The sequence below is a fragment of the Pisolithus orientalis genome, assembly GCF_024613125.1.
Source record: "Pisolithus orientalis strain OTSU chromosome Unknown F5J12scaffold_4, whole genome shotgun sequence".
Classification (NCBI taxonomy): domain Eukaryota; kingdom Fungi; phylum Basidiomycota; class Agaricomycetes; order Boletales; family Pisolithaceae; genus Pisolithus; species Pisolithus orientalis.
In genome coordinates this window covers 531320-548053 of record NW_026260785.1, presented here as the reverse complement: position 1 = coordinate 548053, position 16734 = coordinate 531320, and the positions used below count along the sequence as shown (strand labels likewise).

The 16734-nt window shown below is 51.7% G+C and overlaps 6 protein-coding genes across 6 annotated transcripts; 2 read left to right on the top strand and 4 right to left on the bottom strand.

Annotated features, from left to right (window-relative positions):
- Positions 1-20: 20 nt before the first annotated feature.
- F5J12DRAFT_903391 (glycosyltransferase family 15 protein) lies at positions 21-1717 on the top strand (the record flags this gene model as incomplete). Its single annotated transcript, XM_051748401.1, has 11 exons — positions 21-65; positions 123-436; positions 488-631; positions 736-766; positions 814-866; positions 917-990; positions 1040-1102; positions 1153-1245; positions 1298-1398; positions 1450-1618; positions 1671-1717. The coding sequence occupies 11 exons, from the start codon at positions 21-23 to the stop codon at positions 1715-1717; spliced, it is 1134 nt and encodes a 377-aa protein (XP_051603465.1).
- Positions 1718-1931: 214 nt separating this feature from the next.
- Positions 1932-5734, bottom strand: F5J12DRAFT_903390 (kinase-like protein; the record flags this gene model as incomplete). Its single annotated transcript, XM_051748400.1, has 16 exons — positions 1932-1961; positions 2015-2172; positions 2224-2247; positions 2298-2329; positions 2352-2568; positions 2622-2839; positions 2893-3022; positions 3073-3109; positions 3166-3467; positions 3496-4260; positions 4307-4361; positions 4411-4530; positions 4584-4845; positions 4892-5349; positions 5415-5505; positions 5562-5734. 16 exons carry the CDS (start codon positions 5732-5734, stop codon positions 1932-1934), a joined length of 3072 nt encoding a protein of 1023 aa, XP_051603464.1.
- A 132-nt stretch (positions 5735-5866) lies between these two features.
- Positions 5867-7120, top strand: F5J12DRAFT_805319 (uncharacterized protein). The gene is made up of 6 exons (XM_051744533.1): positions 5867-6109; positions 6160-6280; positions 6330-6430; positions 6482-6807; positions 6862-7014; positions 7064-7120. The coding sequence occupies exons 1-6, from the start codon at positions 5895-5897 to the stop codon at positions 7087-7089; spliced, it is 942 nt and encodes a 313-aa protein (XP_051603463.1). The 5' UTR covers positions 5867-5894; the 3' UTR covers positions 7090-7120.
- Positions 7121-13091, bottom strand: F5J12DRAFT_805316 (Sec23-binding domain of Sec16-domain-containing protein). Its single transcript, XM_051744532.1, is given in 9 exon segments — positions 7121-7705; positions 7761-7912; positions 7968-8481; positions 8501-8966; positions 9015-9287; positions 9338-9605; positions 9656-10131; positions 10185-12498; positions 12548-13091. The coding sequence occupies 9 exon segments, from the start codon at positions 12933-12935 to the stop codon at positions 7352-7354; spliced, it is 5205 nt and encodes a 1734-aa protein (XP_051603462.1). The 5' UTR covers positions 12936-13091; the 3' UTR covers positions 7121-7351.
- Positions 13092-13629: 538 nt separating this feature from the next.
- Positions 13630-15025, bottom strand: F5J12DRAFT_903387 (armadillo-type protein; the record flags this gene model as incomplete). Its single annotated transcript, XM_051748399.1, has 7 exons — positions 13630-13766; positions 13817-14054; positions 14111-14317; positions 14376-14471; positions 14530-14649; positions 14709-14870; positions 14921-15025. The coding sequence occupies 7 exons, from the start codon at positions 15023-15025 to the stop codon at positions 13630-13632; spliced, it is 1065 nt and encodes a 354-aa protein (XP_051603461.1).
- Positions 15026-15284: 259 nt separating this feature from the next.
- Positions 15285-16478, bottom strand: F5J12DRAFT_681053 (uncharacterized protein; the record flags this gene model as incomplete). The annotated part of the gene is made up of 4 exons (XM_051740250.1): positions 15285-15962; positions 16018-16110; positions 16157-16354; positions 16419-16478. Coding segments are annotated over 4 exons (1029 nt in total), but the record flags the coding sequence as incomplete, so codon positions are not given.
- Between the last annotated feature and the right edge of the window lie 256 nt (positions 16479-16734).

Below are 16734 nucleotides of genomic sequence, written 5' to 3'. Positions count from 1 at the left end.
CAGGTCACAGCTGCACCAAGATGATGACGCCTACGCGTTACATCGTACTGGTCTTGACAATACTCGTATGTATTCCTCGTCGAACAGAGCAGCCACCCGTCTGAACTCATCCTCGCTGCCAGATCAGTCTACATTACATCCTTACCATCACTCACGAGGAATACGGAAAGGCTACCGCCGTTTCCCGCCTCACCAATTATATCAAAGGCCCTCAGCCGCCTTACAAAGACGGTGTACCAGAGCAGTATTACAAGCCCTCGGATCCTGTTGCGCTCCCAGAACGAAAGGCCAATGCTACCTTCGTCATGCTCGTCCGCAACACGGATGGACCTGGCATCATGAACAGCATGAAACAAATCGAAGACAGATTCAACAGGAAATTTCAGTACCCATATGTCTTCCTGAACGACAAACCCTTCACCGAGAACTTCAAAAAGTGAGCCCTCTGCGTGAGACTCGCACCTTTCACTGATCCCTCTCACGCCAGATACGTCTCCCAGCTCACTGATGCCCCGGTGGAGTTTGGCATCGTACCGCCGGAACATTGGAAACAGCCAGAGTGGATCGACGAGCAAAAAGCCACCGCTGCACGGGAAGACATGATGAGAAACAATGTAATTTACGGAGGTACGTAGATCACGTCTTACGTTGTACCCGTTGAGTCACCCTGCGCCAGGAAGTATAACGTATGTTCCTAGTAATCCTGGAATGCCCCGACACTCACCGATAGTTCAGGTACCGCAACATGTGTCGATTCAACTCAGGCGTATGCAGGTCCCTTCCTGATTCCAACCGTTGTTGACCGTTTTACAGTTCTTCTACAGACAAGAATTACTCCAGAAATATCGGTATTACTGGAGAGTGGAGTGAGCTCTAACGTACCATACAGTGAAAACTACTTACAGGTCCTGTGCAGGCCAGACGTCAAGTATTTCTGCGACATTGACTACGACCCGTTCTTGTTAATGCAAGATCAAAACAAAGTTTATGGTGTGCCTTTTCAGGTTTTCAAAACATTCTTAGCGGTAACACTGGTCAGGATTTACCGTCTCTTTATACGAATATGAAGCAACCATCCCCACCTTGTGGCAGACCGTAAAGGGTATGTTACGCAAATTTGGGCGTCATGCAACACCTTAAAGGTTTCTTCAGAATTCGTAGACGAGAATCCGGAGCTGCTCCCAGCCGACAATGCCTTCTCATTCATCTCCGACGATGGTGGTCTAACGTACAACCGCTGTCACTGTACGTTCATTTCTGATATGTTCTGGAAGATGATTCTCATCGTTTTGGATAGTTTGGAGCAACTTCGAGATTGGCGATATGGACTTCTGGCGAGGTGAAGCGTATTCAAAATTCTTTGACTACCTTGATTCCAAGGGTGGCTTTTACTATGAGGTACGTTGTTGGTCGTATTCACTATATTCTACCGCCTCAATTATCATCCAGCGCTGGGGAGATGCACCAGTGCATAGCTTAGGAGCCGCCCTGTTCGCTAATAAGAGTCAAATTCATTTTTTCAATGATATCGGATATCGACATGAGCCGTTCCAGCACTGTCCACAAGGAGATATCCATACAAACGGCAAGTGTTGGTGTGATCCCGGTGCAAACTTTGGTAGGTTCCGTGCCCCCACTCTCAGTTCGATCGCTGTACTGACTTTGCGTAGACTACGAGTGGTACTCGTGCTTGAGCCGCTATGACAAACTGTTCTAATTAGCTCATATTCCCGTATTTCACTAGTGATGACCGAGCTTGGGAGGACAGCCTAGACGGTCGTTCGCCACATTCTATACCCTCCCTGTCGTAGAAACACTGCAGAACATGATAGTATATAATGATACATATGATATGCAGGTGTGCGTAGATCCTCCGTGAACAGTGTGACATTTTGAAAAGCAGGGTAGTAACCTTAGGAAGAAGTTTCGTATCACAGGATGGACTGCGAATAGTACTGAAACTGCGGTCATAGTCATATGGCGCAGTACGAAGAAAAACAACAAAATAACGCACAGAATCATATAGCCTAGTCCAGTTGGATCCCAGGGAGCTGTCGATCAACCGATCCACGTACTCCCGAACAAGAGAATGCGTGAGAGCTGGCTGGAAACGATCGCGGAGCTGATTCGCCGTTTGCTCCCCGAAAGCGGCAAAACACGGCAGTGTCGAATCTAAAAACAAGTTAGATAGTCCCCGTGACTCCAATACTTATGGAATAGTACTTTTCTGCATCAGCTCCACCAACGCTGCTTACACGGTCAAAAACCGGTCGGAGAACGAAGCGATGATTGCTTACTGATAATCCTATCACAAGTGTTTCCGTGCAGCCTCGAATCCCTCGTGGAATAACCGCTTGAATTCCAGGAATGGCTCACCCTCGACGCCGCCAAGTACCTCGACGTATTCAGGCGGCAATTTGAAAGGTGCAGCCTCGAAACCGATGTTACCGGGGGAATTGGACAGCATGAAACCGAAGTCAATGTGGATCAGGTGTCCCTCTGGGTCAAGTAAAATATTGCCATTATGGCGGTCCTTTATCTGGAGAAGATAAGTAACAATGGAATATCCTGGTTGCGCACTGGTCAAATCTTTCGTCAGAGTAGAAAACCAACGTCTTTACCTGCAAGGGACTTGGCGAAGTTCCGTTGTGCTCGGAGGAATTTGGCGGTTGAGGGATCACCATACGTGGATTTGAAGTGGTCCAGTAACGTTACGTGTCCTAGCCGACCTTCCGCTAAACGTCGGGCATATTCAGCCTTCTTGATCGAATGGATGGAAACGGCATCATTGATTGTCTCTACGAGTCCCGAGGATGCACCCGTGATGAGTATCCGGAAGCTGCAGAAATTGAGCGTTCAGTCTACCTTACACATCATAGAGAGAAGACTCACTAGCGAACCCAACACTGACATTTCTCTTCCTGCCATATCTGCCCAAACTCACGAATGAGCTGGACTGCAACCTGTTCCTGCCGCAAATCTCCCCCAGTTTTGACAATAACAGAGACGCAGTCCCAATTTGCTTGTGGTCATTCAGTTACGTACAAGGAAATAATTCAGTGGAATCCTTACCCAAGTGACCATAAGGTGACGCGTGGCGTATACGACTCTGTGCACCGAAAACATACTTAGAGGGCGACGGGAATGGTGGCAGACACTACCCACCTTTTTAGTAGCCCATGACTCGCTGAGCACCACAGCAGATGGGTCGGCCTTGCTAAGTTCCCGCTTAATTATCCCCTCGTCCTCCGCTGTCTTCCACCCACCGGACTCTGCAAGTCCCATTTCTCCTTCACGCATCCGTTCCATCCGCTCCTCTTCAAGTGAGATCATTTCCTTCATGATTCTATCACGGATGGAAGCAGCTTCGGCGTGGTTTACTCGCATGCGAGTGGTCGGTGCTGGAGGCGAGGCATCAGAAGGCCTTGGCTTGCCACCCAGCGACGGGTGAAGGGGTCCATGTGATCCTTGGTCGGATACAAAGTTGAAGCCAACCTGATCCAGCGAGCCAACTAAGAGGCCTCGATGGGGCAGATGAAGACGAAGGAGCATCTTGTGCAGAGGGCGTTGCTGACCCGGACCCGGGTGGTCCACTAAGTGGCGTAACAGTCTCGCGCACGAGACTAGCATTTAGCTGAGCAAGCATAACAGCTGCAGTTCGCATCCGTTCGGAATAGTCGTCCAAAGACAGTGATCTCCCGCTAGTTGCCGTCCTGCTGTCCAATGACGAGGTCGTGCCTTGTTCCACCGTGGATGGAGACGGCGCCGATCGTGTGCGTGACCATGCTACTAATTCTAGCTCCCTGTTCTTCGGTGGAGGAGGCAGAACAATAGATTCCTCGAGGTCTATGGGACCACGCAGCGACTGGCCGGCACCATATAGCTGTTCAACCAAATCTACCTCCTGCTCGTCTTGAACAAGCGAGGTGGTACTATCAGACGGGAGCGTGAGTACAGGAGTTTCAGAACCTGTCTCATTACCCTCCTCTTGTATGTCTGTCGAATCTTTGCCTAGCACACCATTTGAACCAATGACATTCACCCCCTCCGAGGCTGGGCCACGCAGCGACTTCATACGAGGTACTGTGAATGGGATTAGATCTCGCGATGTACCCTTCTCTTCACTTTCTTTGGTCACAATCCTCTTTAGTATCTCCTTGTTCCCTCGTTTGGTAGGGTCGAAGTCAAGATCATCGTGCAGGATTTCAATATGAAGAAGATATGGAGCTCGCTCTGCGGAGTTGAGAACAACAGACTCCCCTGGCGAGATGCGGACGATCCTATGATGTGGTTCGGGTAGCAACACCAGAGGGTAGAGGGCTTATGGTGTCAGAAGACGAGCACCACATTGGCATGCAAACCTGTCGAGACAAAATGAGACGACGAGAAGCCACCACTTGGCTTACAAACCTCAGCAGGTAATTTATGGTTCAGAGCGGTCAGCTCTGCTCGTAGGGCACTTATCCGCGCAGGCTTTGGCACGACAAGTAGGTGATTGGATATTTCCTCTAATGCGAGCAAGAATAAAATCTGAGGAGGCATGCTTACACTGCAGGTGAAAATTAAACAGTGGAATTACCCACCTCCGACTGACAGTAATGACTTCTGAGGAGATAAGACTGAGATTGAATGTCATAGCGTTCAAGTAGAGTATCTGCAGGTAGTGTGCTTTGCCTTAAAGGCGAGTGGGAAGAGGGTATCGAGGGCAGGGACTGGTATGGGTTCGGCGGAAGTGCAGGGTTTAATGGATCAAGTTGGTCGAGGGGGTCCTCCGACAGGTGAGATCGGTGTAGATTATGCACTAGCGTAAGGGCAGGACTTGTCCGGGCACCGATGATCGTTTTCCTACGTCCTAGGGGAGAGCGGCAGGGTCGAGGTACAGTGTTAGGACGCGACGCTTCCTCCAATCCGGAGGCATCCGTCATCTTCCACCTTCTCGTCCGAAGTATTGCTGTCATCTTCTGCGGCGTCAGAGCTACCGGAAGGAGCACTTGCTGGTGGTTCTTCGTTGGTATTCGCCCCTTTCTCCTCTATAACATCACCCTCTGCCTGGCCCTGTTGCAAAGCAACTTCGCCCATGATCTCAGTTAACCCGGGCATCACAGGGGCTCCCGCCAAGACGAGCCCAATCCCGACAAGAGCAGGTTCGACGTGCGGTTTAACTCGCTTACGAGCGAATCGTGATTGAAATGACACGGTTAACCCAGAGTAAGGAACTGATGCGGGAGAGGGTAAGTCGGCGAAAATGATTTCATGACACCGATGCAAAGTCCTTTGACAGACTTGGAAGGCTGGTGAGTTGGGACATGCGGACAAGTCCTGAAGGGATGCCTGCATGTAAAACAGTGTCTATGTGCGTCTTAAGTGGCCTGTATGGGTACACCAGAGGAAAGAGAAAGACCGACGACGCGTACCATCACTGCAATGTGCGTAGAGCGTTGCGCGATCTCGACCACGAAACACTCGAGCGCTCGCGAGTTTGATGGCCGAGTAACAAGCAAGTGGCTAGCAGGAGGATGAGATGTGACGAGAATGTAAGGCCAGCGCACGACAGCATTCACCATATGAAGCCCCACACGTCCCGTAGCTCTTGGGTGTCAAGCTCTCTCAACCTTCGGGTGAGGTAGTATGTGATGCCAATGTTGTCGGCATAGAGCATGAGGTACTTCAACGCTACGTGGACGGAGAAGAAAGAGGGGGAAAGAAAAAGGCGAAGCAAGAGTGCATGAGACATCTCCAGACCGATGGGCAGCGCGTCCCGTCGCTGTTTGAGACAGCGAGCTGAGCGCACGGCTTCCAATCACTGATGAAGTGGGCTGCTAATAATTTACTACCACAAACTACACGCCAGTGCTTCCCACGGACCACATCACTCTCGACTGCGACCGTCGACGATGCTGAGGCTAATAATCGCGCTCTTGTGTCTTCCCTTCTGTCTCGCAGCCCAAAAGTCTCCACGGGACGAGCTGGTCCAGCTTGCATCCGCTGGCAACGGTGTCATTCGCTTGGACGAGCGCACCTTCGATCTTCTTACTTCTCCGAAACGCGACTGGTCTGCTGCTATCCAACTCACGGCGCTTAACCCACAACGCAGGTGTGGTCCTTGCAAGTGAGTGCGTTCTGTTTGGACCTTGGCCGGAAATCCCAATGGCTTGCCAGGGAATTCGACCCGTCTTTCCAGGCAGTAGCCAAGGCATGGTCCACGGTGACCCCGGAACAGAGAAACAACCACTTCTTCGCCTCTATTGACTTTGACGATGGATTTCAAGTGTTCAAGAAGGTGCTTTCTGCGAGCCCCGGGCTGACACTCGCTGATTGGTCACATATAGCTCGGCATAATGTCTGCGCCTGTAGTACACGTGTACCCAGCTGCAGAGGGCCCTAATGCCAAAACCGCAAGGAATGACCCCTTCAAATATGACTTCTCAAAGTATGGACGTCCCTATTCGATCTCATGGCTACGGCTCTTACCATTTTTCAGCGGTTTCGAAGCCCGCCCTTTGGCTGAGCAACTTTCTAGTCATACTCCCATCCCAATTCCCTATAAAGACCCCATCAACTGGGCTCGTATTGCTTCGTTCGTTTCCCTCATTCCAATCGTAACCCTTATTTTCCGTTTTATTCGCCCAGCGCTCCAAAATCGCTGGGTATGGGCAGCAGGCACTATCCTCCTTTCCACTGTCATGACCTCCGGATACATGTTCACGCGCATCCGAGGCACGCCGTACGTGGGTCCTGACGGGGGTTGGCTTGCGGCAGGGTTTCAAACCCAATATGGGCAGGAAGTCCAAGTTGTCTCACTACTTTGTGCGTCGTTACAGCCTCTTGCTCCCACCCCAGTTATACTAATGTCCACCTCAGACGGCGTCCTGGCGGGCTCTTTCGTGATGCTAATCCTCTTAGCACCTCAGCAATCGTCTCCTTCACGCCAGCGGACACAGATATACATCTGGACGGCCCTCAATTTCATCGTGTTCTCTGTCCTTGTCTCTATTTTCCGCCTTAAAAATAGAGGTGAGTATGATCTGGTAGGTTCGTGCACTAATGTCCTAATGCAACATAGGTTACCCCTTCAAACTCATGTTTTAGATCATCACAAGCCGATAGCTATAATAGACAATTGTGCTGTGCTTAGACCTGTTCGCATTCAAAGCGCCTTAGTCCGGAATGAGTCAAATAACAAAGAGGTGCGTATGTGTACAAAACACGAATAGCAGAATGGAGTACCGTATACGGCCAAGTTCCCAAAGTTGCAGTCTGATGGCTATCGAGCAGCACATAAATGAAGTCAAGATATGTTGGAGGGAAAATGATGCTTCTATCTAGAATAACGTGACAATTGAGGGAGTAATTATGCCGCACCAGTGCCTGCCTCCTGCTGGAAGACGTCTACATATCTGTTCCTTACATTCTTCTTCGCAGCTTGCGACCGTGGCCGTCCCATGGGAGGTGGGGCAATACCAATCCCCATGTCTAGGTTAGGGGTAGCGGGCATGGCGGCTGCCTCCGGCGGGACGAGATTCGACCGTGGACGCATTGGCGGTTTGGAGCTAGTTAGATCAATAGCAGATGCCGTGCGTGCCAGAGGTGGGGCGATTGGGGGGCCACCAGTAGCTGGCCGCCTGGCCTGTGATGGTGAGGCGGTCTGTGCCCGCGCAGGAGGCGGAGGTGCGGGTGCAGCTGGTTGAGTGCTCTCTGCTCCACCCTGGACATGGAGTGTCACAAGTTGCGATACGAGATATGCCAGCTAGCTGACTGACCTTTTTATTGACCCAACGTTTGAGCTCTGTGTCATAATAGAAGCTTGTCTCCTCGCCGAGATTGGCCTTGATTGCCCCGGGAGTTTCTGAACGCCTCCAGAATCGACTGAACCACGAGCCGCCCGATGCTGCTTGTGTAGTAGGAGACGAACCTGACGGGGAATGTCAACAACACAACCAACAGGATACGGCAATAAGGAAACCCACCTGGTTTATCCTCGGTTTGAGAGGTAGACTCTTGCTGAGGCGTTGACGACGGTGGGTAGCCTTCGGCAGTCTTCGCACTTTCCTCTGGCTTCCTCATAAGAGCACTGTTGCCCAAGCCGAGATCATCTTCGTCGTCTTCGAAAGTCGTGTCAAGTCGGCGAGGTGTTGCATCCAGATTGGGAGTTACCGACAACGCTGGGTCGTCCATGAGAGAGACAAGTCCATTCCCCGAAGAAGGGACGCCCCCCACCCTGACGAAAGTCGTAGCTACAGGTGTCGCAGACGAGTCGGCGCTGCTGAGCGCATCCCACCACCCCCCACTCTCCTGGCGTCCTTGCTCTTGTTGCAGTTGGCTAGACCCGCTGGCGCTTTCCTCGGGCGTGACCTCGAGAGAACTCTTACGTGAAGATGAACTGCTCCCATAGGCAGGGATGTATGTAGCTGCGTGTCCATTCATTGGAGGGGTATGGGGAGAGAAGGGGTAAGATGGCTGAGATGGGTGAAGCGGAGCGGTCTTTGGCGGCGCCGGCGACGCACTGTGTATGGGACAGGTGGTGCTCCATAGCTGACGATGCACGATCAATGGGCGCATAAGACTGTGTGGATGGTAACGACATCGCAGACCCCGTTCGACGAGGAGGCTGTGCAGGTGCAAACTGGCCGTTTGGTATCATCGGTGGCGGTGATGAGCTTGCAGAGTTATCTGCGGATGACATAGAGCTGTAGGGCGGAGGTCCGGAGAATGCAGACGGTGCGCTAGCAGCCGACGGAGAAGGCTCGTCGCCCTCACCAGCAATGAACTTTGTCAGACGGCCCTCCAACCAGCTACCAATACTGTCGAGGCTCGGTTTGTTCACCTTCCCACTTATCCATGACCCCGATTTATCCACATGAGGTGTGCCTATTAGGCGGTCAGCGAGGCTCCTTAACTGACCAACCATCATGGGGTTGAAGTAGGGCGAAGGACGACTCATGGAGGCAGTGATTGCTTCACAGTACCTACAAAAAAATCAGCATAGCATCGTCGATTGGCGGCGTTGAATATACCTAGAGGCAACTTGTACATGGCCAATCTCAGCAAGGTACACAGCCCGGATTAACTTGTAAGCTTGCAGGTGAGGGAAACCAAGGAAAGGCTCCTGTCCCTTAGGTGTAGCCTTCAGTGAGAATGCGAACTCTAGGATCTCCGAAAAGATCGTGGCATCGAAGTCTTTGCAGAACGTCGGCTTCGAGTGAGGGCTTTGCGATCCCAACAGTACTATGCGTGCGGACGGACTGCCAATCCCACCTATTATTGACGTCTGAGGTGACAACATATAACTGTGAACTGCGATTCAGCATCACTGGAAGACGAAAATAGACACTCATACCAGACATGAGCCGCCTCCACTTGCTGGTGAGACAATAGATAGTCACCGAGCGCGGTAATAGCAGCCGACCACTCCGGATTGGATGCATTCGCTAGAACTGACGCAACGATCTCGGGCCACTTCAAGAGTGACTCAGTTGGTACCTGGGCAGCGGCCACTGCTGATGGAAAATTGGGAGACATAGGTGTAATATGTGGTAGATGAGGGGCGGGCACTTGCAAACCGGTGGTAGCCCTAGATAGTAGGTTAGTAGGTACAAGTTCTTGAACTGTCAAGGTACGTCAAACTCAATCTATGAAACAAACAGAAACCTCTTACTCGCAGCTGGCCCTTGACCAGAAAAAAGGCTGTATACAACTCGCAAGCACTCTCTCCCGCTGGTTCGAGGTGGCATATTATCGTTTCCACCAGCGACAAGGGCATGCTGAGGGTTGTGCACGCCAAGCTCAGCCTTCAAAAATTCGCTGACAACTTCTTTCCACGCTTCCTTGTCAATACCGCTCGAGATGATCATCGCGTGTGCCCAAAGCTTCTCATCAAGTGCATAGTGATATGCTTGACGGCGCTCTCCACGCACCAAGAATTCTTGGATCTTGTCCAAGGCAGAAGGACGGGTGGCGGTGACTGAAACGGGAGATTCGTTCGTAGCTGGGAGAGATGCATTATACCCGTCTGCAAAGGGTGACGTGAAAGCCGGTGTAGATAAAGATGCAGAGGACTCCGTTCCAACTTCTTTTAGGTTACCGGCAACATGTGGGACCAAAGCGGCCCGTACGGCTGTATCAGTCTGGGGACTGTAACCATAATGAACACGTCGTTATCATCATTATGGACAACAGGGCCTGACCTTCCGTAAAGCACACCGTCATGCTCGACCATAACCTTCAGCACCTGTACTAGAGCCAGTTTATCTTCGACCCTCCGCCTTTCAATGCCCTCAGAGGCGTACGTGGCCGCACGCGATATCTCCTCAGCACGCTCCTCCAAATACTTGGTAACACGTGCTTTCTTGGTCTTCAAATTCGAAGACATCCCCGTACGGACAAGACTCGTCATTGGTGACCCGGGATCAGAGAGCAGTGGACCAGGGTAAAGCGCCGCCTTCGGCTCAAGTGCGTATTCCGGCAATGCCTTGTGTACTTCCCGAATGGTGATATTTGTCGTCCTCCGTGTAGAGAGCGCAACATCAAACCCGGTACTCAAATCTGCAGAGCCGTGGAAGCAAGTGACCAACCTGCCTCCGAACCCAAAGCTCACAATTGGAGCCCGTGCTGAAACACGGCCCAGTGGATCATTGGATCCCAACAACGACGGAGAAGGCGCATAAGGAGGTCGAGAAACTGTCATGTGGGTCTCCGAACCGATAGAATACGCAGAGATACACCCAAGCGAGCTAGATTCCCCCGTGTAAGATTGGTATGCGAGACTGAATTCATTGCGCTGTTGGTGAGCATCCAAAGCCATAGAGCCCGAGACTAGTGCAGAACCACCCAACGGCTGTCTCCCACGGAACTGGGATGTGGCATTGGCGGTGGCTGTTCGAGATGGAGCGTACGGATCCGTGACTGAAGACTGGGAACAAGAGGTACTCGGTGACATTGTTCGTCCAGGGGCAGAGGTAGATCTGTCGGACGCGTCTGCGATGATGCCGTGCGTAATAGATCCATAGAGGTTGGAAGTAGTTGTTGCTTGATTATTCAGCGAGCGAACAGATGCTCGAGACGATGTACGTTGAACTGGAACATACGGGGAGGGATCATATGGGTGTACAGCCCTTGCAACATAGGCAGGAGTATTGGGATCCTGACTATTGGAGTCTACGGCATTGACATTTCGGAGAGGGGACGACACTCTATTCACCGGGCTGCGCAGAGACGAGATGCTGGAGCCGCTCGAACCTGACCTAGTATGCGCAGAATACGTGCCGGGAGATGCTCGCCCATTGGAGGCGCTAGGGCCTTGACGGTGAGGTATTTTTCCATGATGTGGCACAGCAGGTACCCCACTAGCAACCTGGACGAAATCATCTGCGTTCGATGCAGTAGGCACCGGGACCTGTTCTCGGGAGCTAGCATTGGGAATAGTCTGATGCAGGGAGTAGTCACTAGCAGAGGAACTGCCATACTGGGCTGATGTAGCTTGCCGAGCGCTCGAGGAAACTGCACCAGACTGAAGGAAACCGCTCTCAGACCTGCCATCTTCCGGATCACGCCATGGCATATCGTCTGATGTGTAGACAGTCTGAGTGTCGAGCTGCTGCTGCTCGTCCACCACGTCATGGGTTTGGGATGCCCTGTTCGTTTCAAGAGTATCGTGGCCAAGCGAATTGTTAGATATATGCCGAGAAGCCTTTGTAGCATTATCACCGTAGTTGACCTCGGAAAGATTAGGTTTGTAAGCATTTGAAACGGCTGTAAATCTCCCTGGTGGTGCTTGGCGAGAAATTGGAGGATCCCTTGGGGAAAGAATCGATTCCTGCACGCCGGATGGGGCGTATGCAATCCCATTTTGATATGGCACGGGACCGTATTGCTCTGTGGCTCCGCACACGGGTCCAACCCTTTGCTGAGATGGAGCTCCAGGTGGCAGCCGAGGGGGAGGTCCCAGAGGAGTAGGCGATGGACCATTGCTAGCATTAGTGACCGTTGAGGGAAGAGGCGGAACAGGGGGAGCCTGCATTTGCCCATACATCTGATGCCCAACGGCTGGCGACCCTGAACGAGAGGTGCGTGCACTTACGGCACGTTTGGACACTCTGGGAGGGGGAAGGGGAGGGTCATATGCGTTCGATGTTTTCAGTCTGTACGATGCCGCTGTTGGTGGAGCAGGGGGAGCATTTCCTGCCACAAAGGGCTGAGAAGGTGGAGTTGGCGGGGGCACAACAGTCGTAGGGGCGTAAGGTGAAGATACTGAACGTGAGATGGGTTTATGGGTCTCCTGCGTAGTCTGAGGTCGGGAGACCACTGGCGTGTGATGCGTATGTGGAACAGTCGTGCTGGGCTTGTAAGGGTCATAAACGGGCTGAGCCTGTACATACGATGGCGCCGAAGGATCTGGATGCTGGCCTGGGGGACTTGGTTTGTATGGGTCAGGAGGCTGGTGCTGGCTGTGGGCACTTGGTTTGTATGGATCGTGGTCGCTCGTGAAGGCGTTTCGCACCACTGCACAGTTGTAAGTATCGAAAGGTGTGTGAAGATAGGTCTTACCGACCTGGTTGAGGAGTATGGCTGAGTCGTGGTTCGTAACCCGTCGAATGAACGTCCGAATACCAACTTTGCTGCTGGACATAGGGTCCATGGGTCCCATTCACCTGCTGAGCTTTGGAGTCTTGGGTGGTCGGAAACGACCAGTCATCGTGTCCGGAGGCTTGGGCGTCTGGGTACATTTGCTCAGCGAACAAGCTCGAAGCGTCCTGGCCCATGTCCGCTGGGTATGAAGAAGGATCGTGCTGAGCATGTTGGGTCGACTGTTGTTCTTCAATATTCGACCCGATTGCATGCGTCGTGTCACCGTCCTCGTTGCCAATGACCGCAAATGGGTCTGGTCCGGCATCACCCTCCGAGCCAAATAATGAGGCAGCAGCTTCCACGGAGCTCATGGTTTCAACGTGTCCTTTACCCCGCAAACCAGCTCGATCTTCTGTTTGCAAAATTTTGTGCAGGCCAGAGTGACGAAAAGCTGGACGGACCCTGTTGCTTTTCACCAATTAACACGTACACCGGCTATACGTTAGTTTGGTCGTGCTTGCTCGCCTCGGGCTGATTCTGATGCAGGGGGAAACCTCAACATTAACCATTATAACGGGCATAGGCCACGTATGCACCTATACTATGTACTAACAAAAAAGGACAGGGGCCACACGAAGCAACAGACAGTTCACAAAGAAACTGAGATGTTCACAATAAGATGGTAGTGGCAGGAAGAACTAACGGCTCCAATATTGTCAAAGAACTGAAATGCAGTATCCAACTAAAAGAGAGGTGGCATGCATTACCAATGTTCATGTACGGGCAGTGACGTGATTGCAGAGGGATGAAAGAGAAATGATGCGAGTATATCATAGCGATGCGAGCAGAAGTGAAAGAGCGCGAATGGATTGAGTGAAAAAAAAAAAAGCAATGTCGTGCACAGAAAGTCGCGAAATGGTAATTAGTATTAGTTAGATGGCGTTTGAGATAACGATGGAAAATCAGTCGGCTTGTCGAATAGCTTGGATGCACTGACTGTGCGCTCTAGCAGCCTTTCAACTGCAAAGGTGAGTTAACACTTATACGACCTCGCTGAGAGGAGGTTCACTCACTAGAAGTCAGATGTTTACTGTAGGCACTAGAATACCGGCGCATGCTGACGAGCTGGGGGCGAATCTTGGCTACCAGTAGCTCCTTTTGATCGCTGTCGGCAACGGTCAAGGCCCGTTGCAAAACGTAGTCTGAAATATTATTACAATCACAGCGAAGGGAGTACGGAAAGCAGACTTACTTGCAAACTGATCCTTCATCATGGACACAATGGGAGTAACACCGTCGGCCTTCGGTGTCATGATCTCCTCGACCAAAGCGCGCCTCTCCTCAGGTGATGCAGTTACAAGAGCCTTCTCACAAACATTCGACGCAAACTTATGGCGTGCCATGTTCAACATTTGCCCACGTAGCTTGGCGATAACCTGGCCGCGATCATGCAGTTTACCTTGTTCGAGTACGAATTGAACAACATAATTCTAGTTTGCATTTTAGCATTCAGTATTCCATGGCACTTGTATATAACAGAACGTACGCCAAACTGGTCTTGCATCAGATTGATCATGTACTTGTGCAACTCGTCCATCAATGGCCTAGTTTGGTCCTCTGGTAGGTGCTCAAAGCATCGCTGGAGTACGCGACATCCATACGGATGAGTAGAGAGGTCGTAAATGTTTCCACGGAATGAATTGACAAAGTTCAGTCGATCAGGAGCAACGCGTTCGATCAATTTTTGGATGACCTATACGTCGGAGGGCGCACGTTAAGCTGGCCTCGTTTCAACAATTATTAAATCTCACATGATTGCCATTCGCGTCCTTGACGCACTTGAGCACGTGCGGATCGAGTTCTTTCACGAAGGCCCCTTGTTGCTCTGGCAAAATGAACTCGACAGCCTGGATTTGGATTTGCTGTCGTCAGGTGGGCACTACTAATGCGTAAGGTAGCACTTGCCTTTTGAACGACACGGCAACCGTACATTTGAAGGGATAACGCCAGAATGTGACCTTCCATCGTATTGGCCAGTATAGTCTTCTGCACTTGTGTTCCATGCTCAAACAGTTTTTGAATGACCTGAAAATGCGTATAGTTGAAGCAGACTCCCCCCCCCGCGCGACCTGGCTGCCACATACATAGTTTCCAAAGACATCCTGGATGAGCTGCAGGACATTGTGAGGGACAATTTCATCAAAAACGGTTTGCTTCTCCTCGGACGTTGCGGTCTCCAACTTTTGTTGTATGAACCGCGAACCATGTTGGTCACCGCTGAATTCGACCACGTAACCAAAAATATCCTAAGTACCGGTTTCGTAAGTTGTCAGCCATGAGAAGCGAATAGACCTACCCTGAGCTCCCACTTACGTGTCTTGTTCGCTCTAAATTCGTCCAGCAGGGGACTACGCAAAGCAAGCGTCGCCTCAATATTATCGTGGCGACGTCCAGGACGCATATTCTGGTGGTAAAATGGCATACCATGGGCACTCAGGCCGGCGTGGCCGTACATAGCACCATTGTGAAGCATAAAGGGAAGCTGGGAGCTGTAGTCTACAGCAGCTGCGTATGCCTGTGAAATGGAAACTGAATAACCGGTAATTTCGTGAGTGTTTTTTTGGCTCACCTGTTGGTGTAACCCATACTAACCTCACGGTGAGTAGATAAATGAGAAGCTCGAGATAAAGACCCACCTGCTTCTTATCCGGGATGCCAGTCGGCACCGCAGCACTGAGCTGAGGTGTGGGTAAGGGCGAAAGTGACGGCATAGTCGCATACATCATGGCTTGATGTGGGGGGTAGTAGAATTGGGAAGGAGACCTAGCTGTGCCAGAATAATCAAAGTACACGCCTGATTGCTGCTGAGCACCTGAGGCTGGGGGGTGGAGGGTCTGCGAAGAGACAGACGGATATATACTCGGGGGTGACGTATTGTTCGCGCCAGCAGAGGAGGGATAGAGTGTAGGATCTGGTGGAGCACTGTATCCATATCCATACTCCATATAGGGGTCGCGCACAGTGCCACTGGTATAGAATGATGGGTAATCTGCTTGTGGGTATCCAGGATATGGCGCACGTCCTTGAACAATCTGCGGGGGCGGCCGTACCTGGGGGACGGCAGAAGCAGGATGTGGCACATTCGCAGGGGGTTGCTGACGGTACTGGTTGTTCACTTGCTCGTCCTCGACCGCCATTCCCCGAAGTCCAAGAGCAAGGTCGTTCTCGACAATAGACGACACTTGAACAGAGTCGAAACCCCCATTTTGACCAGGAAAACGCGAAGACCCGTAGGCACCTGGCACAGGATGAGAGGACGAGTACCTACCGTCTTTGCCAATGCTGTGATCGAACCTCTGCGGCGAGTATTGGCCGGTTTTGGCCGGACCGCGATCGTCCTTAGAAAGACATCAACATCAGAGTTAGCAGCGAGAATGCCAAAATTGCACGTACCATCCTTGGTCCCGATAATCCGACCGGGTGAGCAACTCCAGCTTGTCTCTGGCGGGTGTGACGAAGTGGCAGAGCCGGATTGGAATCCTGTGGCTTGCTTCAATTCCCAAGACAGACAAACTCGGCGAGACCATATTACCAGCTGCGAAAAATCCTTCTTCTGCGGGCTGCCACTCAACTCGTCCCAAGTCCCACTGGATGCCCGAGGTGCACTCCACGACTCTCCGATGTTGCTTCGGTAGCCGTTCTCTGTCTGAGACGGAGACAAGTCGCCCACGCTTGCCGCGGAAGAAATCGACGCGTTCCTCTTCGGACCCGGAGTGCCGGAGCCCCAGACCTGACAACATGGTTGATGACATTGACGTCAACTATTAGTGCGAAACCGCCGAGAGAGTACTGACCTGCCAGCCTGCACCGAGGCCCTTGAGACCAGGACCACCTCCCATCCCAACTCCAAACATGTTACCTGCAGATGTCGGTGTCAAATTCCTCTGCGGCTACATCGCCCAGTAGAATTAGATGCCAGAATGCATTGATGAGAATGACTACGTACGTTACTCGGCGAGGCGGAAGGGGACTGTCCCGACGAGCGAGTTGATGAGCCAGAAGGCTTGCGGGACGTGTCTTCAGGGTGACGTGCCATTGCAAGAGACTATTAACCAACCGTTTGACACTGAGGAAGCGGATGATGGAACAAGGGAAGAGAAGCGGAAAGCA

What these genes read in the sequence shown, in the direction of transcription:
- F5J12DRAFT_805319 (XM_051744533.1), top strand. Translation starts at nt 5,895, where the DNA reads ATGCTGAGGCTAATAATCGCGCTCTTGTGTCTTCCCTTCTGTCTCGCA. An exon ending in CGCAGGTGTGGTCCTTGCAA is followed by an intron (nt 6,110 to 6,159) that starts GTGAGTGCGTTC and finishes ATGGCTTGCCAG; the next exon opens with GGAATTCGACCCGTCTTTCC. An exon ending in GATTTCAAGTGTTCAAGAAG is followed by an intron (nt 6,281 to 6,329) that starts GTGCTTTCTGCG and finishes GGTCACATATAG; the next exon opens with CTCGGCATAATGTCTGCGCC.
- F5J12DRAFT_805316 (XM_051744532.1), bottom strand. Translation starts at nt 12,935, where the DNA reads ATGAGCTCCGTGGAAGCTGCTGCCTCATTATTTGGCTCGGAGGGTGAT. An exon ending in CAGCCATACTCCTCAACCAG is followed by an intron (nt 12,499 to 12,547) that starts GTCGGTAAGACC and finishes ACAACTGTGCAG; the next exon opens with TGGTGCGAAACGCCTTCACG. An exon ending in CATGTACAAGTTGCCTCTAG is followed by an intron (nt 8,967 to 9,014) that starts GTATATTCAACG and finishes ATTTTTTTGTAG; the next exon opens with GTACTGTGAAGCAATCACTG.